The 25,826-nt window shown below is 39.9% G+C and overlaps 2 protein-coding genes across 4 annotated transcripts; both read left to right on the top strand.

Moving 5' to 3' along the window:
• The first annotated feature begins 657 nt into the window (after window positions 1-657).
• Window positions 658-13,707, top strand: LOC145209059 (uncharacterized). 3 transcript variants are annotated; one of them, XM_080079309.1, is made up of 16 exons: window positions 658-859; window positions 1,705-1,815; window positions 2,067-2,132; window positions 3,129-3,276; window positions 3,556-3,693; window positions 4,027-4,112; window positions 5,188-5,297; window positions 7,191-7,357; window positions 7,805-7,941; window positions 8,339-8,448; window positions 8,640-10,728; window positions 10,959-11,065; window positions 11,557-11,722; window positions 12,119-12,290; window positions 12,681-12,824; window positions 12,905-13,707. In XM_080079309.1, the coding sequence occupies exons 1-16, from the start codon at window positions 857-859 to the stop codon at window positions 13,042-13,044; spliced, it is 3,894 nt and encodes a 1,297-aa protein (XP_079935435.1). In that variant the 5' UTR covers window positions 658-856; the 3' UTR covers window positions 13,045-13,707. The 3 variants fall into 3 exon arrangements, with proteins under 3 accessions (XP_079935435.1, XP_079935434.1, XP_079935433.1); XM_080079308.1 differs by lacking the exon at window positions 658-859 and adding an exon at window positions 1,292-1,399 and having other exon boundaries at window positions 12,908-13,707; XM_080079307.1 differs by lacking the exon at window positions 658-859 and adding an exon at window positions 1,292-1,399.
• Window positions 13,708-13,765: 58 nt separating this feature from the next.
• LOC145209061 (uncharacterized) lies at window positions 13,766-22,258 on the top strand. The gene is made up of 6 exons (XM_080079312.1): window positions 13,766-15,274; window positions 15,607-15,701; window positions 15,969-16,185; window positions 16,744-16,969; window positions 17,333-19,619; window positions 19,837-22,258. Exons 1-6 carry the CDS (start codon window positions 14,987-14,989, stop codon window positions 20,039-20,041), a joined length of 3,318 nt encoding a protein of 1,105 aa, XP_079935438.1. The 5' UTR covers window positions 13,766-14,986; the 3' UTR covers window positions 20,042-22,258.
• Window positions 22,259-25,826: the final 3,568 nt, after the last annotated feature.

Raw genomic sequence — 25,826 nt, 5'->3', positions numbered from 1 at the left:
AAACACACAAAACAATGATTACATAAGGTTGTGAGAACTTCACGTTAAGAGTGCTGACGTCAGTGTAATGAAAAACAAGAAACAGCAAAATAGTGTTGCAATCTGCGATGCGCCGGCGCCTTTGGTAACGAAAATCAATCGTTAACTTCAGCAATTAAAAAAAAAAAAAACAATATGTGGTTTGTTAGGCTTGCGTTGTTAAATGCGACCTTGTGGGAGTATGTTTTCCAAAAGGGAATAAAAGTTAATGTTTTTGGCGGTGCACCTGTGGTTCTAAACTGGCGGGTGACATTTTGGGTGTCTCACTCCCAATGTTTGGTGATTAACTGCAAATAATTGCATCAAACCTATTTAAAATTTGCTACGGACAATTTGTACCCAAATAATCAAGTTATTTTCCTTCACTTATTGAAATTCTGTTGCGTGCAAATATATAGGCCTATCATGCCAAAATGGTTGTCTAAAATTAGAAATTGTTTTCTACATTATTTTAATTAGGCAGGTGGTCAACGACAATAACCCAAAACCAGTTAAGAAACAGGGACCAAGCCCCCAAACTCAACTCAAATAAACCCATAGCGTTCCGCCGGCTTCACAATGACATACTTGACTGCGCACAGCGACTGCTCCGGGCCTAAACGTGAAGCAGCTGGTGTGACGTAATATTGGGATTAGCCAATCAGCGCGCTCGGTGGCGTGAGTTGTTGATCTCGATTTCTTCCATTGAACGCCTGCAATTCGATCTTGTCTGTGGATGTAGTTTTTCTGTCAAAAGTTTTTTGGAAATGCCGATTTTCCAGGCTTGCGTTTTACCTTGATGTTTAGCTGACAAGTCGGTGTTTAAAAATTCTGAGTTATGGTAAGTTATCACACAATCAAAAATATGTGTTATTTAACTTGCACGTTTACTTTCAATTTGTTTGTTGCTACTTGAAAGGTTTAATAGAAACTTATTCAAAGATTTTTTGTTTTCACCCTGACCATTTAGTCAATTAGCCCAAAGTTTGTAGCAATTCTAACAGAGTTGTTGTGAAGCATTTAGAAATATTGAATTGTGAGATAACTTTAACTGGTTACAAAAATGTTTATAAGTTTAGTATTATGAATTTAGTTCAGGGCAAATTTGAAGGATATGGTATACAGGGATTAGCAGTAACATTTATATCTTTTATTTAACCAGTTTTTTTTTGTTTTTTTTTAGATAGCATTTTATAGTTGTTATCATTGAATAGTTTGTTAAAATACAAACAGTTTTATATGCAGTGTTTAGTTGATAAAGTAATCCAGCATAGTTTTGTTTTCTATTATGCAGTTGCAAGGTGTTACAATGTTTTGGAGATCTTTTATTAGCCGTAAAGTATTGGAACAGCCGGTAAAGCAAGTTGTGCCAAAGGAAAAAGTAAAAAAGTGTTTGTATGTTTGAGTTTTTAAGCATTAAGCCCAGTTAAACAGTTTAGCCACATTAGTTATGTTACTTTAGGTAAAATATTTTGAAAAGGTTGGCAGCAATAATAAACTTTTATATATGTACAGAGTTGATGACATTTACAGTTATTTATATTTTATAAGTCATTTGTGTTTTTTTTGTCTTAACAAAGCATAACACCAGCAACTAATCAATCACAATGAACAATTACAATGTTACCAATGCTTTGTGTCATATATATATTGTAAATAAAAACTAATTTTGTTTGTTTATTTCAGGAGGAAAGTGACCAACATTTTTTATCAGTTGGAACTGAGGTCAGTGCTAAATACAGGGGAGCATTCTGTGAAGCAAAAATTAAGTCTGTGAAAAAGAGTGTCATATTTAGGGTAAGTATGCAAATGTGTAACTTGGTTACATTGTCTACACCAAATATAAATAATTAATGGAGCCGATTTTCTGCTGCTGTATGAGTTATCAGCCATTTTTGTGTAATGAATACATCATAGCAATTATAAATGTAACAATTTCCCTGTGATGACTTCAGTACAACTTGTACTTTTTGCTGCGAAAATAACTTTCACAATTTCACAATTCTAAATGTACATTTTCATTGACCCGTAACATTTTTTTTGAAAAGGTGACCAACAAGAAGGATGGAAAATCCTACAATATTCCAGAAGAATCTATCAAGGGGTCTCTAAAGGTATGTTGTTTTATATACACCCTAATAACATTATTTTATACCAACAAATAGGATAATACTGGTATTGTTTGTTCTTGTTGTTTGACATATTCCCAGCCATTCAATAAAACAATAAAATCCTGGCACCTGTAATATATTGTTAACATTATTTGTGATGTGGTGAGGTGCAGTGTATTGTTTCCCTGTCATTGCTTGCCACCACAACAAATATGTTTGTTTGTATCTTCTCAATTGTGTCAGCTTTATAACCTGTGCATTTCTGTGGGTTGTTTGACCAGAAACAATTACATTGCTTGCACAGCAGAACCAAGCAGTTAAACACAAACAAACCAGTTTCATTTCCCTTTAAGTTATTTGCAACAGGCACATGCTTTTAAACTGTGTAATGGTTTCCCAACGTAGTTATACACTGTCGAAGTTGTTGTTTTTAGTTTGATTTGTTACCTTATACAAATCATCATACCTTACATACAAACACACAATCATTATCTATCACAAGAACATTGGGTTAAACTGGAAACTGAAATTTGTGGTTATTTTAGTTTGTACTCACTAAAACAACAATGTTTGTTAGATCTTTTTTATTCCGCAAGAGGTTGAGCTAAGTACAAGTTAGCAGGCATTATTGATTGGTTGTTGATTATTGCTTTTAATTAATCTGCTTATGCATTGTGTTTCCTTTCTGTATGATGGTAAAGTATTTTAGCACCACCACGTTCCATGCTTGGCTGGGCAAACTTCTGCTGTTTCACTATATTTTTAGAAAGCCCTTCATTAACAATCACAACATAATTTGCAGTATTTTTTGTCCCCTAAAGATGTTTTAAACAGTTACAGTCTGTCAAACGTGGCAAGAATAAAATATATCTTACCCATAGATAAAACGATTAAACAGACTTGGGTCACATTAACATTATATGTGACTTTTTGCAAGCCACAATAATGTGGGAATTTTTGCACACTGTGTGATGCAAACACAACATTTGTTTTGCAAAGATTGGTTCAGCAGTGGAGGCCCAATTTCCTGAGCAGAACAGCTGGACAGAGGCTGTGATACAAAGCGCTCGTGACAAAAGTGTTTACACTGTTGAGTTTGATGATGGTGATGTGCGAACTCTCCATAGAAGCTCATTATGCTTGCAAGGTAGTTTGGATACAAATATTTAAACATTACTTGTTTCAATTAATATATAAGATATTGCTGCTAGGCATAATATCCATTTTATAGAGCTCTTTCGGCAATACAACTCTGTAAACTTGTTTCAATTAGGTTACAAATTAAATATATTCCCAATAATGATAAATATATAACACCAAAAAATAAATTTTAACATTGTGTTTTACCACCCAATTTTCTGTCTTCTTTATTGGATGTATATATATATGTATGTGTGTGTGTGTTAAACTTTTTGTGATCTTTCAGGGGTCCGTCACTTTGCTGAAAGCGAGACACTCGATCATCTGCCGCTGACCGACCCAGAAAATTTTGGGACGCCTGTTCTTACGAAACGCAAACCAAAGCGCAAAACACCTCAAAGCACTTCCACAAATGCAGAAGAAGGTAAAAACTGGTTTTCCTTAAATTCTGCCTTGAAGTTTGCTGGAAATGTTGTCACCATCAAACATTAGTTTATTCCTTATTTGTATCTTTAAAGTTTTTTTTCTTTGTAACAGTTGACCACTTTCAATGTTTCTGTTGCCAACAGCAATTATGTTAAACCAGTTTGTATTTTTTATGTTGGTAAAATTAGTTTTGCTACTTAAAAAATTGTAATCATCTTTGTTATGCAAGTTGGGTTGACAACTTTAACAAACAGTCACTTAAATTTTTGGCAAATAGTTGGAGCATTGGAATTCTGCTTCTGTGCCAACTTTGAACTTTTTGTTCTTTCAGACAACGACAGTGACGACCAGAAAACCTCAGATCGTGAACCGAATGCGAAGAGAAAACTTGTGACAAGTACAAGAAACATTTCCAAGGTATTGTAATGCATGATGTTCACTACCATAGATTGTACTCATTATACACAGGCTTGTGTGGAAGTTGGTTTTGATCAAACCACCTTTTAATTTGTAAATAGTGTCCTTAATATGAGGTTTTAAATATAAATGTACATATGTATGTGCAAATGAGTTGTTTCGAACCAATAGTTCTACGTGTATGTATACACACACATATGTGTATTGGACATATACCGGTGTTTTTTTTTTAAGACTGATTATTGCTGGTTAAGTTGGCCAATAATAATTGAATATATCTCTAATATAGAGATAGCCACCGATAATGAGTCTTTATAAAACCATATCGGTATATCTCTAATACACATATGGGTGTGTGTAATAACTTGCAAGAAGTATTTAATAAAAAGCAAATTGCCAGCGACGTAGAGTAAAACGTATTCATTTTTTATTAAAACAAACGTTTCGACAAAACTATTGTCATCATCAGTGTAAAATGTAATGCACAAGTGAAAACAAGCGCGTTTATATACAGAAAAAGTAAGGAGAAAGTTTAATCAACTGTGTCACGCTGATAAAAGGTTGCCGACAAAATGGAGATAACGATAAAACCAGTGATAATTAGGTGTTAAAAAGCCGCAGGGGCATCGAAGTTGTGTCCACGTTCAGCCCCGGTGCATGTTGCAAGAAGTAGTTTTAGGCATTTGAAAAATATTCACCCACCATGATGCACATTTTCATCTTTAGTTGTGTTTAACCAAGAGCTAGTTTCAGTTTGAAAAAGTATTTTTTATTTATTTTGACTTTACTCATTTCATTTGCTGAAAAGTAAAACAAGAAAAAAATAATAAATGTTACATTTTCTACATTTTATAAAAACCAAATTACCAGCGATGTAGAATAAAACTTTTTAAATGAGTATTCATTTTATTAAACAGACGATTTGACGGTTAAACGATTGTCATCATCTGTGAAAAAATGAATATGTTTTATTCTACATCGCTGTCAGTTTGGTTTTTATTGAAGCTACTATTCAAGTTCGTGCCTTGTTTACCTATTCTCTACTTAGTTTTTACAAATAATTTTTTCTGATCAGGATGAAGATCGTAGTGAGGAGTCAGAGGAGGAAAAGAGAAAAAAATGGCTCGCTGATCCGCTGATGGGGAAACTTGTACTCGTGGAGCCGCCTGACAAGCGAAAACACTGGTGCGTTGGACTTGTTAATCTGTTCCAAACTTATTTGTATCCACATGTGTGGCTAGCATGTTACACATATTCTTCACAAATAAACATTGGTACCTGTAGTGTTAAAAATACTAGGTTAAAGTAGGGATGTTTGCATCCGTTCTAACCAACAATTTATGGTGTCAGGTTGTTACCTTTGATATACTTGTTAACATTTTACCCAATCATTGTTTAATGTCAAAAACTGTAAAGATTTCACCACATTTTCCACAGTGTATGTTCTGTTTTTTTTCCGTGATGATGATGATGATGGCACCTGCAAACTTTTAGTGATGGCACCTGCAAACTTCTTCTGTTTTGCTTTATTTTGACAAAGCCCTTCATTAACCATCCCAACATGATTTGCAGTGTTATGGTTCAAGATATTTTGAATAGTCGCAAATTGTCAAATGTTGTTACAATGCAATATATCCCACCCATAGATGAAACATAACAAAAATCGCCACCTACACTGGCAAACAAACATTGGAAAAACCAAGATTTTCTTCATACTTCTTTGCTTAATGGTAAACAGTCATACCTGCTGAATGTCCTGAAGCTTGTCTGGCTGAAAAAAATCAATAGTTGATGAAAGGACCTGCTTAAGCTAGATGTGTGTCTGACTATATAAGATAGGATAGGATCAGTGATTTTAATAATGCTTGTAACGGTGGTATAAAATAATTTTACAAGCTGCACTTAAATGTTATATTTTACATGTGCAGGCATTCAAAAAATAATTTGCAAGTTCGTTTAAAATTGGTGTAATTAAACATCAAGTAAATAAAATAAAAATGCAGGCAAGATAAATAAACAAAAATAAAAAATCCATTGTCATTTATAAATGTACTGTACCATGGTCTTGTCCACCAGTTAGTTGGTGAGCTGGTGTCACAATCCATATCAAGAAAAAATTTGCTTCTGTTTTATTTGAAACCGGGCGGCGAAAAGCTCCTCAAATACATGTGAGAGTTAGGGTGGGGTATTGTATGAAATCGTTAATGTTACACCATTTGTGTGCAAATTTCTTAAGCAGTGCCGTGCATATGAAACTGTTGTTGTGAATGAAACTTAAAACTTTGGTGACTTTAGTAGTAATCCAAATTGTTGTAATTAAATCTGTTTTGTGGGAAATGACAGTTGTTTGCAAGCAATGACTGTTGTATTTTGTCCCACATTTAAGGGCTACAACATCACTAGAGTAAAATTGACATCAGCAATTCCCGAACTTCTATGTTTGTAGGATTCAGAGGTTTGTACAATGTCTGCAAACCACTTATATCCAGAAATATGAAAGCATATGTGCCCTTTGTTGCCTTAAAGTCAATAAAATTAACATTTTCATATTGTCATAGCTTATTTGCACATAATCAAATTTGAATTGACCAGCTGATTATGCAATGGTTTATGCAGTTCTACATATTGCAGCAGATAGTCCTCCTCACTTATTAATAGCTATAACCTTCAAAAATGTCCAACACTTTATTATGTTAGTCAAGCTTCAAATACTGAACATAATATAGTTCACGTCATAAGCAAATCAACATATAAGTTGCATTACGTCAGCTGACACTAGTGTAACAGCAAATAGAATGAATGTCACTTATATTCAACAATATGGGTCACATAAATTTGACACATTGTATGGTTTGAAAGTTCCCACAATCTCTTCTAAGTTTTTTATTACCACCTGAAAGACTTTTTAAGCACGGATAATATCAACTTTATGGCGCTCTTCTTGCAATTTTTTTCCAATACAGGTCGCCCTCATCAGGGTAAATAACACTGATGTAAATACCAAGTTTTTGTATCCCAAAAGTATCCCAAAATTCCACTTAAAAATGAATGTGACATTGACCTTTGCCCTCGTTTCAGGTATCCGGCTGTTTGTGTGAATCCACTGTCCTATGAAGACTGTGATGAACTCACGAGTTCTCAGATTGTTGTTCGATCGTTTAAGAATGGCAAATTACAAGCAGTAGAGAGATGCCAACGTCTTACAAAGCAAACTGCACCAAGCAAAGTGGAACCCTCGTGGAAAGGTAAATTTTGGAAATAAATTAGTTTGCAATCCTTTTTATTAAAGCTACTATGTCAGCTGACTGTGATTGTCTTTTTTCAAAAAATTTAAAATTTCATGTTTTTTTGAGAGTTTGTTTTTTCAAAAAAGACTTAAAATCATAACTCAGGGAAACTTTAGGGAAATGACCTATTTTGATTTTTATAGTGAAGTTTTCAATTTATTTGTGTATCAGAAGCATTTCAGGATAGAAATAACGGACTTCATAGACAACATGCTTTATTATTCAAATGTTTCGGTAAATGCTTGTGCCATCATCAGTGATATGAAGGCCGCATCAGTTACACCCGTTTATATCCACTTAAGTCACTTTAAAGAAAACGTTATCTATGTAGAATTGTAGATGGTTATTTTATTGTTTCGACTGCAGTAACATAATTACCATGTGTGTTAACTTTGCTTATTTCAGATGTGATGGAATGTGCTTTTATGTGGGAGGAAACGCGGATGGTTCCCGATGCGTGGAGGACCGACATCAAAGATATCCTGGATGAAGAAGATGAGGGAAAGGACAAAACATCCACATCTGCTGAGGATCAAGAAAAGGTTGGATGTGTTTGGCTTTTTCACCAGTCACCAGTTTTCATTCATTCATGTACAACATTTTTTTTGCCAATAGACAATCAACTTTATACATCAGATGTTCTTGGAGTTAATGCCATGCCCGTCTCTATAGTGTATATCGTGTAGGGTTTGGTCAGTGGCAACAAAAAGGTTGACCTCACAAACACATGAGGATTGTGCCCAAATAGTTGTTGGTCAGTCACACAATGACCATTCTAGCATTGCTTGTGTTTGGTATCACACGATGGCTTTGACCAACTGAGTTGGCATTTGGCAAACAGTTTTTTCTATCCATGTTGGTAAAATTGTAAAATGAATGATGTTGTAATGTTCACAAAAACATTACAATGGTTTAATGATGTTATTTGGCTTTGTACAGAATCATGACTTTCTTGAACAACTTTACAAGTTTATGGAGGACAGGGGAAGTCCCGTCAATAAAACTCCGGTTCTCGGCTACAAAGATTTGGATCTTTTCTTGCTTTACAGGTTTGTGTTCTTGCTTTCACATTTTCTTTTCCCATTTACTTCCAACTGCCATAAAAATAGTTTATTAATGACACAATACAACACTGCAGTTACTAAGTGCCATATTGCTTTGAACTTCGAATTACTAATGTTTCAGTGTTTTATTTTGTTTCACATTTTTATTTTATTTAACTGTTAATTTATTTCAACAGACTGGTGCAAGCAAAAGGTGGTTTCCATGCAATTGTTAACGCTCCAGATTGGAGAGAAATTTACTGTGAACTTGGAATCCCGAAAGTTTCCCAAGCAGCTGGGCACCATGCGAAGATGGCTTACACCAAATACCTGCTGAGTTTTGAGGAATATTTGATGAGTTTCAAGCAGTCGACAGCAAAGGACAATCATAAACGTGGCAAGAAGGGTGACACTGTAAAAAGCAAGGAGAAGCGACTTTCCCGTGCCGTCTCCGGTCGAGCTTCTCCTCTCACACGATCCGATGATGACCAGGAGTCATCCAGTAAGCGTAGAAGCCGGAGGAGGAAGATATCGGAGTGTGTCACTGATGAGCAAGATGTGACAACCCCACTGAAGGAGACAAAGCGAGGGAGGAGGAGCAAAGTGGATGATTCGAAGCGAGATTCGGACATGGACGATGCAAGTTCCACCGCGAGCTCAGAAAAATCCACAACTAGAAGTCGACTTTCATCAGTAAATGAGTCAGCTTCACAAAAACTTGGGGCAAGAGGAGTAAACGACCGACGTCGCTCCAACAGCGGAACAAGGAGAAAAAATGCTCTGTACAAAGCTGGGGATAAAATCCGTGTCAAGTATGGAAAGGATTCGTTTAAACTTTACATTGCCAAAGTTGTTGATGTTGATTTTGATGAAGGAACAGAAATGCAGTATTATGTCCACTACACTGGATGGAATAGCAGACACGATGAATGGATTAAAAGTTGGCAAATAGCAGGTTGCTTGAATGAGACTGATTCAGCGACTCACAACTCATCTCCTGCTCCTGGTAAAGTGCCGGGCAGAAGACCGAAAACCCCAACACCCGGTGAAGTGAGTGAGAAGAAATACACGCCGAGTCCCCCGATAAACACAACACCGACTGTGAGTTTGACGAGAGATGTGTTGAAAGGTGTCAGTCAAGCTCTGAATTTTAATACTCCGCCAAAAAGTTCTGCTGTTAAGGAAGAAGCAAACCCTCCTTCTTTGAAGCAAGAACCCAAACCTGAAGTTAGTGCAAAGAAACCAGGAAAGGGTCGAACGAGAAGACAAAGCATGTCCTCGTCAAGTTCAGCACAACCCGAAGTCAGTCCACCATTAAAAAGAGCAGCCTCCGAAGAAAAAACAACCCCGGAAGTAAAGGTTAAACAGGAGAGTGTCACCCACAAGGAAGGGTCACCAAAGCCTGTAGTGCGAGAGAAGCATCCATCAGGCAGGATCACTCCTCCTTCAGCTTTGACTGCAGCTGCAAGAAGGGTTTCAAGTCGTCGCTCCAAATCACCAGCTTACCTCAAAGAGTTCGGCACATCGAAACGAAAACGCACGACCAGCTCAAGCTCAGTGACAGAGACACCTGTAAGCGAATCTAAAAACTCTCCCATTGCTGCTGAAACCGCATTGAGTCCCACTGAGCAACCTGTTGGCCAACCAATATGTAGCGATGTCTCGCAATGTTCATCTGAAAACCAAAGCAAATCCTCTGAAGATCAAGATTTAACTGTTGAAACCAGCACAAAAAAAGAGCAGGAAGTTAGTGTGAGAAGTGATGAGGATCAGATTTCTTCCTCTTCGCAAGCTACCTATGATAACTTTGACGAGGAGGCGCCCATCATTGCACTTGAAAAGCCCAAATCACATTCTGTGTGTGCAGAGTCGAGCAGGGAGCCGAGCAATTGCTTATCGTGTGTTGCATTAAGTGAACTCACAGAGACTAACTTGAGTGATTCTCCTGCTGCTGTAGAAAATAACAATCAAATTGACACCGTGAAAAGTCCTCCTGCTGTTGATTCGAACCCTACCTCGCCGAAACTGGATGACCCCGAGAACGCGGACGACAGCACTTCGACAGTGACAGAGAAACAACCATCGCAGGGAGATGACATCGTCACCACAGACAGCAACGCATCGGATGACAGTAGCTTTTCTGAGAACAACGAGCGGCCCTCCGATGACTCACAAGAACCCCAAGTAGATTTGCCCTATATTCACCCACCTATTGTTGCCCCACAACCCCAACAAGTACAACTGGTTCCCCCACCCTTACCCCAAGGAGCCCCATCAAGCAGTAAGGTGAGTTGAGAGGTTTACGGCTTCGCAGTGCCAGTTTACTTTCAATCAAATTTAACAATGGACAGGATTATAACTATTTGATATTAATTTTGAAACAAATTGTCAAAATGAAGCACACCTGAAAAATTTTCAAGCTCTTTGACACTTGCAACAATAAAACATTTTACGTGTGGATGTGGAGTTTCCAAATGTGACGGCAACAAATGTAACGAATGTTTTTTCACCGGCAGGTTTTAGTGGAAAACACGCCTCCTACCACGCCTGAGGCATCGCCCGAACATTTCTATGACGACCAGGATATGAATGGAGAGAGCGACAATGCTGGGATGGCAGGAAGGTCTGTTATGTGCTTGTTTTGTGCTTGTTTTGCGCTTGTTTTGTGCTTGTTTTGTGCTTGTTTTGCGCTTGTTTTGCGCTTGTGTGCTATTTGTGGTTCTCATAACCTGAAATCCCCGTTACTTGGTTGAAGCGTGAAACCGTCCAAAAAGTTTTTCTCTGTTAATTTTGTTCATGATTTAACAAGCTCGTTATGAACCCGCGTACGTGGATAACATCAGTGGTAGGATTTTTTGTCAGCCGGTTCTATCACAAAAGTCATATTTTTCAGCCGGTTCTGTTACAAAAGTCATATTTTTTAGCCGGTTCTGTTACAAAAAGTCCATTGAAAGTCACCAGTAATGCCAACCGGTTCGCTGATCTCATAAAACTTCGTGAGACGGTTCTATAGAATCGGTGCGAACCGGCTGAATCCCACCACTAGATAACATGTTGTATTACGTCACACAAACTTACTTATTACGTCACACTAACTTACTTGCCTCGTTTCAGTGGTGCAAGCTCCCTCAGTGGGGACGTCCCTGTTCTATCGTCGTCACCCGATTACCCCCCGCAAGATGAAACCTGCCAAGATGATAAGACTGGTGGGGACGGCGACATCAAGCGGAAATATCGAAAGGGACAAGGTCACAGAAGGTCATCGTCAAAAAGCGACGCTGTAAGTTGAATACCCTGGATTGAATCGCTTGTGTTAGGGCTTGGCCAGAATTAATCAAATCTAGTTTTTCTATTTATTGTATCAAGAACTTTTATATTATGAAGCATATCAGGTTTGGGTGGCGCATTTTCAGCTACAATAAGTTTTTCGGTCTCGCACAATTTTAAACTTATTAGAAAACTTGAGCTCTGAACATTATAAGTTAGTGATGAAATAAAATTCGGACGAAACCCGTTGGATCGTGTCCGCTTTCCAACAAACTGCCCAAACCACAAAACCACATTGACGTGGCAATTTAAATCGGCCTAATTACGAGCTCGAAAACACCGCCTCTTGTATCCTGTGCGCCCGGTCTCATCAAAGCAGCCGACTAAATGACACGACACGTGGTTACAGCGCAACAAGTCGAGGAAAAGCGCCCCAGGGGACACGGACTCAGAAGACGACGCGCCACCTAGCGGCAAGGCCCATGACGGAACACCGACCAAAGGACGGCGACGAGTCAACAAGAGGAGAACTCGAACGAAACCCGAACCACCTTCTGCGCCTCCTCCGGTCGTAGGGGAAGGTTCGAATGTTTTCAGTTTATTGTTTTGTTTAATGCAGTGGTCAGCAACCGCCCGCCTGCCCGCAAAGGGTTCGTTACCGGGCCGTAAAAGTATAATACTTTTTCAGGTTAAACGCTTCCATGCATCCCGGAGATGATAAACTAATACAAGCGTTTTTCTTGCAGAATATTTGTAGTTTTTTAAAGTCTGGTCCACGATAAAATTTCAGTTTCAAAAACGGTCCGCAGTAGAAAAAAGGTTACCGACCCCTGCTTTAAAGGATTTGATTTCGTGATTGGCCGGCAGTTGATGTTTCAGTGTCACATTTCCAGTTTGTTAAACCTGCGCGGTTTGATGGTGGTTTAAACTGTCACAAGTGGCTCGCTTGTTCACCCACTATTTGTGTGCAGAGTTGGCCAAGATGAATCCTGATGAAAGAATCCGAGTCCTGCAATCCAAACTCGCTGAAATGAGGAAAGTTTACCAGCAGCTGAAGCAGGAAGTGTCGTCGATTGACAGGAAGCGGAAGCGAGCAAAAAGGCGGGAACAGGAAGGTGACGTCAAATTACCGAATCCGAATAAAACTGATAAAGTTGTGATTTGAAATTGTGGCACAAACTCGTATTTTTTACAGCAGCAGAAGTTGGTTCGCCGTTCAACTCGAAGAAACATTGCTCGTCGCCCGACAAACGGGAAAACGATGAAATCGGCGCCGACAAGGGCGACATCGAGGCCGACATCGCCGCGTCAAACGCTTCCAACTCGCTTGTATGACGTTACAATCCGCCCGCGTGCACTGCCAATCATCCGCGAAAAAAGACGCCAGCCCAGAAATCTTTATTTTATTTATTTCTTTTCTCACTTTCAACTTTGCAGGTGTTTAGATGGAAGTGTTTGTGACGCCACAATTCAAAATACGTCATACAGTGTATTGTGACAATCAACTGGTTCAGGTTTGCTCCATCTACCGGCGAAAATGCTTCCACACGAGCAAGACAAGCTTAACCAGGAATCATACAACACGTGAGCAAACGAGGAGGCTTTTGCAATAACATGCGAGTACTCACGTTGCGTTACTCGCACGAGTACTCGTGTTGCGTTACTCGCACGAGTTGCCAAGTCCACAAGCAATACAAATTCTTTACTCGTTTCTATCCAAAGCCTTTAAACTTTTGTGAACGAAATACGAGTTGCTCGTGATGAAACAACTCGCACTCCGAATTGTACCGAGTGATAAGTGCTTCGATTTTTATATTCTTGTTTACTTATTTTGTTTTTACCCCGTGAATATCTTTTAAAGGTCGTTGCGCGCCTTTCCTGTGTTTTGTACAGCAGCTCGACCCAAACCGCCCGACTTCGCAGTTTCTCGCCTTTCTACATAGTTTGTATATATTTATGACGTGAATGCAAATAAAACCGTGCTGCGTCGAAACAAGACATGAGTTTGAGGGTTCGAACCCCGCCCGGGTCGCCTTGTACAGGTTTTGCTACTGGAAGCTTGTTATGGTTTGATTCGGCACCACGGCTGGTGATAGTTAGCACAAACTTACACAGGTTTTAATGAATATATTGTTGTTACCAGACATATTTCATAAACTTTCCCTCATGTATGAGACGTTGAAACGTCGCATGTTTTGTTTATTTTGCCGATGGAACAAAACAGAAAAATTATTACAAAGTTTTTCGTCCCATTTTTTGCGATTTTTCCGAACATTCTCAGCCTCAAACCGTCGTTGGATTTTATCAAAATGAATACAGTGGTCAGTAGCACGATTTGACATCAAATTGGTGGTACAAGTACTTCCTATGACTTCGAGATTCAGTCGAACTTGGTTGGCATCAAGTATCCTCAGTTTGAAACCTCTGACGGAGCGTGTCCACTTGTTAAAGATTGATGTTGGTTCGAGTTTTGCAAAACCTCAAAAACGTTTTGCTTGAAGTTTTATTCTGGGCTGGAATCATGTCCACAAGCTTCTATTGTTGTTTGTCATACTTACGATTAAATAGCCAACTATTTGGTAACGACTTCATTTTATAGATTGCTTTAATATCACCCATGAAGCGACAAAGAATGCTTTTTGTTCTACATTCTTTTCAGGGTGCGACGTTCGGTTGTATCGTTTCCCTGAGTGAATAATTAATCTCCACAATTCCCCGTTACGCTCTGCCGCCACCTAACAGTGAGCGCGTTGAGATTTTTCACCTCCGAATTTCTGACGTTGCAAGTAATCAAATTACGTTACCTGGAGATATCACATTTTCTTTGTGAACTTTTATATACTTGTACTGGTTCGGTTGAAAGTTAGCAAACCGACTAGTTGGCAACTCTGGCGCTGCCTCAACACATTCCAATGTGTTTGTGAGGTTCAAGTATATTTTGTGAGGTGACAAGAGACAATTTTGATCTTGATAACGTCATTTTCGTGAAGTACAATTGGTTTGCATTGAATTGAATTGGTAAGTTATTTTTTAATCGTGAAAGGGACTTCACAAAACACAAGCCAATACCTGAGAGTAAAACATGACACGGTTTCGACAATTATTGTTGTCATGGCCAGGCGGACAAGGCTTAGTTGTGTAAGTGTTGTGCAGCCGCAGTATGCATTTGTCAGTTTGAGTAAAACTATAAAGAGTATCCAATTCCTGGTACAATAAGTGATAGACCAACAATTTTCTATATTTCAGTATCGCAGACTTTATGAGCTGAAGTGTTGTCATGCTTTCCTACAAGCAAAAAATCCGCGGTTCGCGGTCTAAAGTAACCATGGATAACTTTGACCTCTACGCTGACCTTCCTCCGTTGGTTCCAGTAGAAGACGACATTAAACCTCCTGTTATGAGTGTGACAGACATCAAAACACTGCAGAAGTACCCGTACATGGCTGGGGTGCGCCGGTCTTCGGTTGCCACTGCCGGGAGCAGCAGTTCATCCTCCGCCGACAGTTGGTTGCCCAAACCCAGCGCAAGTCCATCAGATTTACCCGATCGCCGCATGATGGAATCGGTAAGTGCGATGCTGTTGAAGTATTTCATGTATTATTTGATAACTCTGCAGGCGGAACAAGCCTCATGAATAAATTTTGCTCACGCAAGCCAACACAGAAAAAAACATTTCACACTGGCCCAAACATTTTTCTGTTTGCACAAGACACTTATTTAAAGCACTTTTTTGCGAGAAAAGTGATTTTTTTCATATTTGTTGTGAAACTTTCGCAAAACGAATCAGTTTTGTAAATGGCTTTGCACTGTACAAATGTAGCACTTTGTCGGCCGATAAAAAGTCAATGACTACAAATACACATAATTAATGAATTGCGAATTACCTTTCAATTACAGAAATCTGCAGTGAGCTTCGATTTGACCCCGAGCAAAAGGTCGAAGGATTGCGTTGAAGTTCTGCCTCAGAATACTGTTCCGATGGCAAAGTACAGGTATAAATAACTTGCTGATTAGAGACCCAAACATCGTTATCGCGCCCAGAGCTCTACAAACATGATATCATGCCTGACAGCAACAGCTTACATGTTACTCGTTATAGGTAGCGTGTCAGTTTTAAAACCGACTTCTTGTAACAAAATTTTAACGCCACTTAAGGTGGTGAACGATCTTTGTCCCAGTTTAGTTAAAATGTCAAACACAAAGACGAGCGATTGAGTTTTTCGAAGCAACATTCACTTTTTCTTTTTTAACAAACACAGAAAGAATTTTATCCGGAAGAAGCAAATGAAGGAGTCTGCGGAGTTAGAAGGAACAATCACTGATGAGGAGATCTGGAAGCGGAGGAAGACACAAGAGGAGCAAGCTCGGATCGCTGCCGTCAAGAAGAGACAATCCGCATCAGGAAAAGGAGGAGTTGTCAATGAGCAGGAGATTGGAGATGGTTTCGACAAAATACACGAGAAACGAACGTTGGAGGTAAAACTCATATTACTGGAAAGTTTTGGGCTGAGTTGCGGTGTTTTTTAAATTGTTTGCAACCTTGTTTCCGGTTTGTTTCGGTTTATTAAGTTCGTATCGCAATGTTGCTCAAACAATTCGGGCGGCAAATATTGTGCGACACAAAAGTACAACGAAACTTCTAAACTACTGTGGTATATTGTCGCAACAAACGCCATACAAACACAAACGAACGGTGCGCGACGCAAAGTTGTACGTACGCCGAGTTTCATAAAAGAAACCACAAACAGCAAAACATCTGAAAATAAAGTTGATTGTTTTCGTGGTAACCAGGTATTTGCCTTCATACAACGAGCTGGCAGTAAAAAGTACTGTATTGAACATAAAACAACGTCTTAACAATCAACGCGTGAAACTTTAAATTCGACTTCAAAGAAAAATGTAACTTTAAGTCCCAAAAAAAACTCGAAAAAACCTTGTGTGTTTCAAGGACTATGCGCGCCAAGTTATGACGTCATCTCACCCCGACTAACTATGACGTCATCTCACCCCGACTAACTATGACGTCATGCGCAGGAGGAGATTTTCAGGCCAACTTATGTGGCTGATGCTGACCTTGATGAAGAATCTTTCTTCTCGGCGATTGGGAAGAGTCTTCCCCGCCGGAAGATCGCTGTGGTGAGCGCAGTGATGCAGAAGATTGAGAAGAGGAGACAGGAACGAGAGGAGAGGATGCTGAATGAGAAGATAATGGCTGAACTCCACACGATTGGCTCATCCGGTGAAAAACAATCTGAAACAGGTGAGAGAATGGAGGAGAGGAACGCGTTGTTGTAAGTGATAGTGGTGGAAATATTTAACGGAACCGACAACAAAGTTGGAACGTTTGTAATTCTGTGTGGTTTTAACTTCATGAGCGTTGGTTAGAATTAAACAATAACTTGTTTGTTTATTTACATTCCTGCATCAAATGCTTGCAACTTTTACATCTAATCTGCGTTTAATTATGTTTTTAGGAAATAACTTTGGAATGTATACAGTCATAACTCTACAGAGAAAAAAGTGATTGAATACATAAATACCAAATTACGCGTTATATTGTTCGCCACCAAATCCATAACAGATAACCGCGCGTTTTGTGTTAAACTCTGCTTGCTTTATACAGTTGCGCAAACTCCAACAAAGGCACAGCCCGATGACGAAATAAAAGTAACAGACCAACAACAGCAGGAGAAAATTGCCAAGTCGCCCAGCAACGACCAACACATAGGAGAGAACAGCAACGAATCACAACAGAACGGCAACGACGATCCTAATGCGCATACAAACCCACTGAAGCACGACCCAGACACCGACAACACAGACGAAGCCGTAGAGCCAGAAACATCGATCGCCCGAAAGAAATCGAGCAACAAACCTCCAAGGTTGCATCCAGTCGCCAAACGACCGAGTTTTCTACAGAAATTGAGTCACGCAAAAAGCGAGGGAAACATCATGGCTGCGCTCAACCCTTCCCCTCCCGATGACTTCTGCGATACTGGAGCGATGATCTCGTATTCGGAAATACTAATGGCGAGCGCCAAGCACTTGGAACACACGGTCTCTATGATTGACATCTCACAACCGAGCAATCCCCTGCAAAGTGGAGCTTACGTTCCTCAACTGTCGGATTATGCGACAGCCCGAGATGAGAGACAGAATGTGTTTGTGCTGCCTCCTGAAATCGGCGAAGTAGACAGCGAGTCTGACGTGGTGGATTACGGTTACGATTCGCCCGCAGTTCTCGCCGCAAGTTTGCCTTCGCTCAACAACCGACCGATGAGTGCCCACCCCACGGGAGAAACAAGCAGAGAACCGATTTACTCAAAAGTGAGGAAGAACAAATCCGGACCAGCACAGCACGCTCGACGCCAATCAACGAACTCAGCTCGCCGAAGAATGCACAGGAGTCATGGTTCAAACCTGAATTACAGCGGAAAACACGGCGCCCGTATCAGCAGGAGCGCCTCCAGTGGTGATGTAGCGATGGTCGAGAGACTTGCGTCGATTGTGGAGAAGCAGAATGAATTAATGGAACGCTGGCAAGATATGGAGGAAGCAAGGCAAGGTATCGTGTCCCGGCGATCTTTGCGCAACTCGGGTTCAATCTACAACTCGAACCGGAGTTTCGGCGACTTGGAAGACGAGTACACATCAGAGTCAAGAAGACCGTCACTTGCTGCAAGTTTCAGAAGCATTGACTCTGTGAGCGATTCTGGTGAGTTACAGACGCAGTTTGATGACCTGACGTATGAATCAATGGGACCACGTGACCAACACAGCAGAGGGAGTGAATCTGCGATGAACCGTCCTCTCCCGTCACCGACTTCTGACCCTGCTACAATCGATGCTTCTGCAACAAAACCTGACATTTCCAAACTTGCTCAAAAACCTATAAAGCCGATTCGAAAGTCGATTGTAGCGCGCTCACAAGTTCAAACTCCTAACGGTCACATTTACAACGAACGTGAAATAATCCGACCACCGTATCCCGTAGCAACCGGTGATTCCCCAACACAACATTCCCCGTTTCAGCCTGTTGAGGCTTCAACCGAACCCCCAAAACCGAACTCGCAACCCGACGTAACGAAATCCAACAAAGATCCTGCGCAGAAAATCCCGGTTTTGCGGAAGAAATCCACGCGGAGGGAAATAACTAAAGACACGTCACAGGTCATAACAATTGACGTCATAAATTCCTGGGACAAAAAACTTGATTCGGATGACGTAATAAGTGATAGAGTTCCGTTGCTTGGTAACGCCACTACGTCACGTTCTAATTCGTCGGCCGGTGTGAGGAGACGCAGGTCGCTTATCCGTGTGCAGGGGATCCGCAACCAACGCGGTGAGAGTGTTGAACAGCTGAATGAGAAGATTCAGTCGGTGGTTGACGCAGGGACGGGGATGGATGGAGCCAGCGAAGGTTGGTGGGTGATGTGGTCGAAACGTCAAGTGGCCGACAGTAAAGCGGATGGGAAGCTGGTGAAAAGGGTGGCTTCGTTCTTCCGCAAAGATGATATTGAAAAGCGAAAGGAGATCGACGTAGTAGCTGAGCTGATGCAGAAACTTCCCGGCGAGTCTATTGAAGATTTCACCGAAGCGCAATGGCCGAGTGCCCAACAGGTTAAGGCTGCAAACAGCGCAGCTCCTGTGCCAACACAAAGCAGGAGGCCAAGTTCAACGGAAGAGATGTCAGCACCGAAGAAGAGGTTGATCCCTGTTCCGTCTAACGATGAAGATGTGAGTGATGTTGGTCCACTTCCCGCTGATTCCAGAAAACCACGTCGCTTCTTCAAACAACCTTCGTTCGATTCCGGAGTTTCGACCAATCCCACGGACGATGACGCTGGTGACGTCAGCCCGAAATCACGTGATGTACGAGTGACGTCAGTGCCTGATGTTGCCAGCCAAAGGTGAGGACAGCATTTATCGTATGTTATGATTTGTGCAACTTGGATAGTTTCAATTTCGTCATTTGCAAAGTTTTTGTGTATGCTGAAGTTTATTCTTCTCCAATACGTTAAACATACAGACCGGTGCGAACATACTGAATCCCATCACTGCATACAGCCACACTAAATCACACAGATTATTGTAGAATCGCCTGAATTAAGTTTTTCGTTCACGCAGTGCCAGTAATAAAGCGGACAGCGTCGCAACGAACTTGCAACAAGCAAAACAAGTTGACGCGGACGAGACGTCAGAACAGTCTGATGTGACGGAATCCAAAACTGAAGAAAGTTTTCTGACAAAGGTTGCCGCGTTTTTCGGTGTGAGTCTTGAGGGAACTTCTGCGACCAGCGATGGACCGAAACCGATTTCTATTTTTGGATAAAACGTCGAGGCCGCAGTATTCCATGAAAATTGTCATGTTCATTTACCTATCTTGTATTATGTTCTTTTCGAAAGCAGTGGTTTTTACGCTTTTACATTATTATACAATTGTCCCATTCAAACTTCCGAGTAGACAATAACAAGTTTGTTCGTAAACAATTCAGTAACGTTGCACATTCTACACAAAGTGATAACTTTAGTAATAGATCAAAACCATCAACAGCGTGTCTTAAACTGACGATCACTGTTTGCCTTTTTAACTTTAATACACTAAAACCAATAGACTGTAAATCCTTGGTTAAACAGAATCAGTCGGTTTTAAATGAAGGAATATATATTTCGCCTATGTGGCATCATCAGTTCCTGTAACCGAAATACAATTAGATATAAGAATGAGTGCTAAAACAAACACGCTAAAATAAATAAAAGCAGTAAAACACTAAAACAAGATTTTACTGTTTCAAACTGTCAACGCTGTCTGAGCCAACCTCAAACACAAACAGAACAAGCGAAAACTCCGGGCACTGAATCAAGGGAGAAAAAAAAATGAAAATACAGATAAGAAAAGTAGGGCAGGCACGCGCATGCAGGGATAAACCAACGGTGGTGGGTACCGATGGAATTTCTAACGTATTCGAGGTAGGACCATTTCTTAAATGTTTATTTTGGCGTCCAATATTTTTTGCCATTTGGCCTCGCACAAGTCTAAATTTTCTTTATTAGGTCTTTCAACAAAGGTAATGCAGAAACATGTAGCGATGTCAGATTTCTGTTTTAAGATATCAGTGTGGTTGCTGGCGTAATGCCGTAATAAAGCTGCTTTGTCATTTTTTCCTTGAAATTGAAAGTTTTCCACACCGCTCTGTGTCCGCGCCACCGTACAGCAAATGGGTTCTTTGTTTGGCCAACATAACATGCATTGCATTTTATGCATTTAGCCACATAAATACCGTAGTCGCGGCAACAAAGGGTTTGTTTGAGACGCATTTCTCCAGTGGGTGTATTAATTGTGGTAGTATCGGGCACCATTGATTTATAGTTGCCGTAATGCCCACAAAGGCCGCAGTGTTGACATGGATGGGATCTGCCTGCTGTGCTTGATTTACGCTCTTCACACGCAATGCGCCTGTAGTTTGTCAGTAATCCTCCCAGTGTAGCTGGCCGTTTGTAAACCACGCAAACATTGGGTTGCAGGTTCCTTTCTTTTCCTGAAATCTGTAGCAACTTAGGAAAAGCCGTTGGCCAGACAAGTCTTGTGGTGTTGTTCTTTTTTGACTTTTTTGACTCTGTTGCCGTTGTGCTGTCCCAGGTCCAGGTTTTGGCAACTTTAAGGTTGTGCGTTACTAGATTTTTCGGAAAATGCGATCACAAACATTTCTGCTGCAGTCTTTCCAGGCTGGTATTATAGAGCTCATCATTTTCGTTAAGTCTCCGCAATCGCCTTGCCTCCCCAACAACAATGGACTTAAATATGCTGAGTGGGTGGTGTGATGTTCCGTGTAAAAAAAGACGATTGATTGCAGTTGGCTTAACAAAATTTTTTTTCTCCCTTGATTCAGTGCCCGGAGTTTTTGCTTGTTCTGTTTGTGTTTGAGGTTGGCTCAGACAGCGTTGACAGTTTGAAACAGTAAAATCTTGTTTTAGTGTTTTACTGCTTTTATTTATTTTAGCGTGTTTGTTTTAGCAATCATATTTATATCGTATTTCGGTTACAGGAACTGATGATGCCACATAGGCGAAATATATATTCCTTCATTTAAAACCGACTGATTCTGTTATAGGCCTAACCAAGGATTTACAGTCTATTGGTGTTGGTGTATTAGCCTACATTCTACACAGTGTGGCTGGTTGGCGCTTTTATTGCCAAATAAGGCCACTTTTTGACATCGAGCTCCCGTTTGTTTTTATGAGTTGCACTTTTTTCGACGGGTTAAATTTCGACGTGGTAACACTGACTTAAAACGAATTTAAACTTGCGCTTGTGCTGCGTTACGAAGTGGCAAAAATGCGGCGAGATACATAGCCATCATCCGACCTACAAAAGTGTTATTTTATTTTTGAGCCATGTTTTAAACTTGGAACTTTGAGCAGTGCAAATTTTGGTTGTAAGAATTTGGGCGTTTGCTTTTTCGTTTTAAAATTATGCAGTTTTTTACAAAAAGCGTGTTTTTACACATTGATCTTTTCGCATATAATATGTCATCGTGCTTGACGTAGACACTAGTAGTGATGTCGCGGACAGAGTTTTTTTAAATTTTGTTCGCACCGCAAAATTCCAAGCTGTTCGCAAACCGCACCGAAGCTGCAACCCTTATCAAAAGTTTTGTTGACACTGCACCGCACCGCATATAATATTGTATCATAAACCCCTACATCAGTTCCTAAACCTGTAATGCAAAACATGCAACATTAAACATGTATTAATGTTATCTAAAAAATCAACTACTTTGCATGAAATAGTCAAACAGCAACAACGTAACAAAGTCATAAATTCTTTAAACAACAAATAACAAACCAACAATCTTAAAATAAACCACTACTCCTTTAAAAAACTATTTAAAAACACAATTGCATTAATTGATTCTGGGTGCAACTGATTCCGCCTTTCTTCATACACTCTCGCAGCACATGAAAACACCCTTTCTGAAGAAGCAGATGAGCAAGGTGTTGAAAGAACACTTTTTGCAAACTTTGCAAGCTTAGGAAACAATGAACTTTGCTGGTTCCAAAATTTAATTACATCAAAACCTCCTAAATGATTTGCACCTGTTGTGCACTCAGAAGAAAAGTCAGCATGGATATATTTTGTAACCTCATCATAAGTTTGTTCAGTATTTGGAGTATCAGCATAGTCATTAAAATCTAATGCAAAGTCAAACTTTCTCTTTTTTTGTGTAACATTTTGATAGGTATGGTCAGATGACAGCATGGGCTGAAAACCACTGTTAGAAGAAGATTGATTCACATCCAATTTTTCCCTTACTAAATTTGGGACTTCCACTGCACATTCCACAGGTAGAACTGACAAACTTTTAAACTTAGGAAATAGAAAAAGGGCAATCTTATAGGTGTCAAGACTTGGCCATTTGCTCTTAATCAATTGAGTGCATTTTAATTTTAACATTTTCAACACTATAGTATTAGTTGGCAGTGTTTTACAGTGGTCCAGTAATTTTTTTTTCCACAAAAGCACACCATGTATGGTAGGATACTTGTCACCTTCCATTGCTTCCGATACTTGTTTGAAAGGCAAAAGAAAATTAATAAGTTCATTCATTAATACAATGTCAATATTTTCAAGTCGAGATTGTTGGCCTTTCTCAATCAAAAGAGTTTCTATTTCATCAAACACCTTGTTTACACTGATTAGAACTGCAAGTTTTGTGTTCCATCTTGTTTCACACTCCTGTATAACTGAACTAGTCAGCATACAAGCAAGGCCGCTCCGTTTTAAGTAAGTAACTAAATCTTTCACTTCTGTGAGCAGTTTCACAACAGAACTTATTTGACTATAATAGGTTTCATCATACAGTAAAGTTTCTTCATTCTCCTCATTATCATTGCACAGAATACTTGCAGGTTTTATTCTAAAGACATGATACAATACAGTGTTTAAAATATGGCAGCAGCATGGTAGCCAGTTAAAAACCTCTAATGCCTTTTTTACATTTGCTCCTCTATCAGACACAAAAGTAACTGATTTCATCAACTCCATTGTAAAACCATACTTTATTAAGCTTCTTACCAATTCGTTTCTAATATTATCTGCAGATTTAAAAGATGGAGAAAATTGCTCACAAAATATGGCACTTTGTCTAACAGATCCCTCTTCGATCCACTGTGCAGTACATGACATATAGCTTTGTTTTTTATGGCTATCTGTCCATAAATCAACAGTCATGCCGACTCCTCCATTGCAATGTATAGCCCGCTTTAATTTTGCAATCAAATTACCTCTTTCCTCTGCTGCTGACTCTTTTACATACTTGCTGATGGTATTTCTTGAAAGCAAAACATCTGAAACATTCACCTGTCCATATTTTGCGCCTACATTGATTAAAGTCTGTGCAAAGTTCTTCATTCCACGCCCATTTACACATGAAAATGGTCTGAGATCTTTAACCACAAGATCTGCTGCACCTTTAATAACGTCGTTTCTAGCCTGTGTTGGTAATTTTACTTTAGGAAAACTGAGTTTAAGCTGCTTGCAACTTTCATTGCTGCAACCTTGTTCCACATGTCTGGCTAAGTGGGTTGTGCCTGTCGTGTGGCTAATATACTTGAAACACTTCAAGCACTGTCTGCATGCTACCATCGGAAGTTGTTTGGAAGCCGAAGATTCTGCTCCTGCCTTCTCTGCCACTATGCCAAAAGTGTTCCAAATGCTGGATTTTCCGCATTTTTTTATAATACAGAGCTCGCCTGCCTCCAAACTTTTTTTGACTTGCGCTGTGTTCATGTTGTTGATAACAAAAAATTCGAACAACCCTAATTTAACGTTTACGTTTACTCTAAAATTCTAAAGGCATACAGCCAATTGTTATTTCACAATAGCTCTGCTTAATCATGACAGAAAAACGTATCAAACCTGTGTACATAAAAGTTGAGGACCTTTTTAAAGCAAAAGTAATTACACAAGTTGCGCGGCGTGCGGCATTGACGCTGCATAAAAATTTATTAATGCCGCGGCCGCGCATAAAAAATTACCTAAAAAAATTGCGCGGCCGCTCACGCGGCGCGGTTGACACCACTAGACACTAGGACTAGTCGGCAGGACATTACTAATTTACGGAAAACGGAAATGACGGAAACGAAAAAAACGACATACTAATTTACGGAAAACGGAAAAGACGGGAATGACGGAAATAATTCAAATCTAATTTACGGAAATAGGAAGAAATTTCCTAATGACGGAAATCGACAGAGGACAATATTTCGGTAGAGCTACATCCAAAAATGCTCACGGTTAGGGCTATTAGGGTCGGGGTAAGGTGTTAGCGTTCAAAAACGAATAAAACTAGCAATAGGACCTAATTTCTGATGTAAATTTTCTGAAAACTTGCATGCTTGATAGCATAAATTTTGTTTTATTGAATTTTGAGTGCTAATACCTTACCCCTACCCTAATAGCCCTAACCGTAAGCATTTTAGAGATATATCGTTTGAAATGGCTAAAATGCTCTTGGCGCCACCGTTCAAAAAATAGCTAAATATGGCTTAGCCGTGGGGTGTGTACTGTGTATTGGCTCTACGGGAATACATAGAGAATGATCTCTGTCGATGTCCGTCATAAGAAATGCATAGAGATTGTTCTCTGTCGATTTCCGCCAGTTGGAAATTATTTCCTATTTCCTTAAATTAGATTTGAATTATTTCCGTAATTTTCGTCTTTTCCGTATTCCGTAAATTAGCATGTGGTTTCTTTCGTTTCCGTCATTTCCGTTTTCCGTAAATTAGTAATGTCCTAGTCGGCAAAAGTGCAGAGGTTGACTTGCTTGCTGTAGACTCTGAACGGCCGACCTGCAAGGCTGAGCCTCACAAAGGGGTTTGTCACGTTGAAACACGCCCCGCCCTTTCCCACACAAATCACACTTCCCGAATCACGTGTAATAATCCACAGCGACAACAGCGGCAACAACCACAACGTCGTACACAATCAGGAACGGACAGAAACAGGGTTGAGAACGAAACGGGAACGGGTACGGGAACGGTTTTCTAAACAAGAAAACGAAACACATTGACATATGTCAACGCACAAAAATGCCAATGACTAACTTACCAACTAT

The sequence above is a fragment of the Phallusia mammillata genome, chromosome 1 (genome assembly GCF_965637545.1).
Source record: "Phallusia mammillata chromosome 1, kaPhaMamm4.hap1.1, whole genome shotgun sequence".
NCBI classification, from domain to species: Eukaryota; Metazoa; Chordata; class Ascidiacea; order Phlebobranchia; family Ascidiidae; genus Phallusia; species Phallusia mammillata.
Note: the sequence above shows the minus strand (reverse complement) of the source record. Positions and strands in the feature narration are given on the sequence as shown.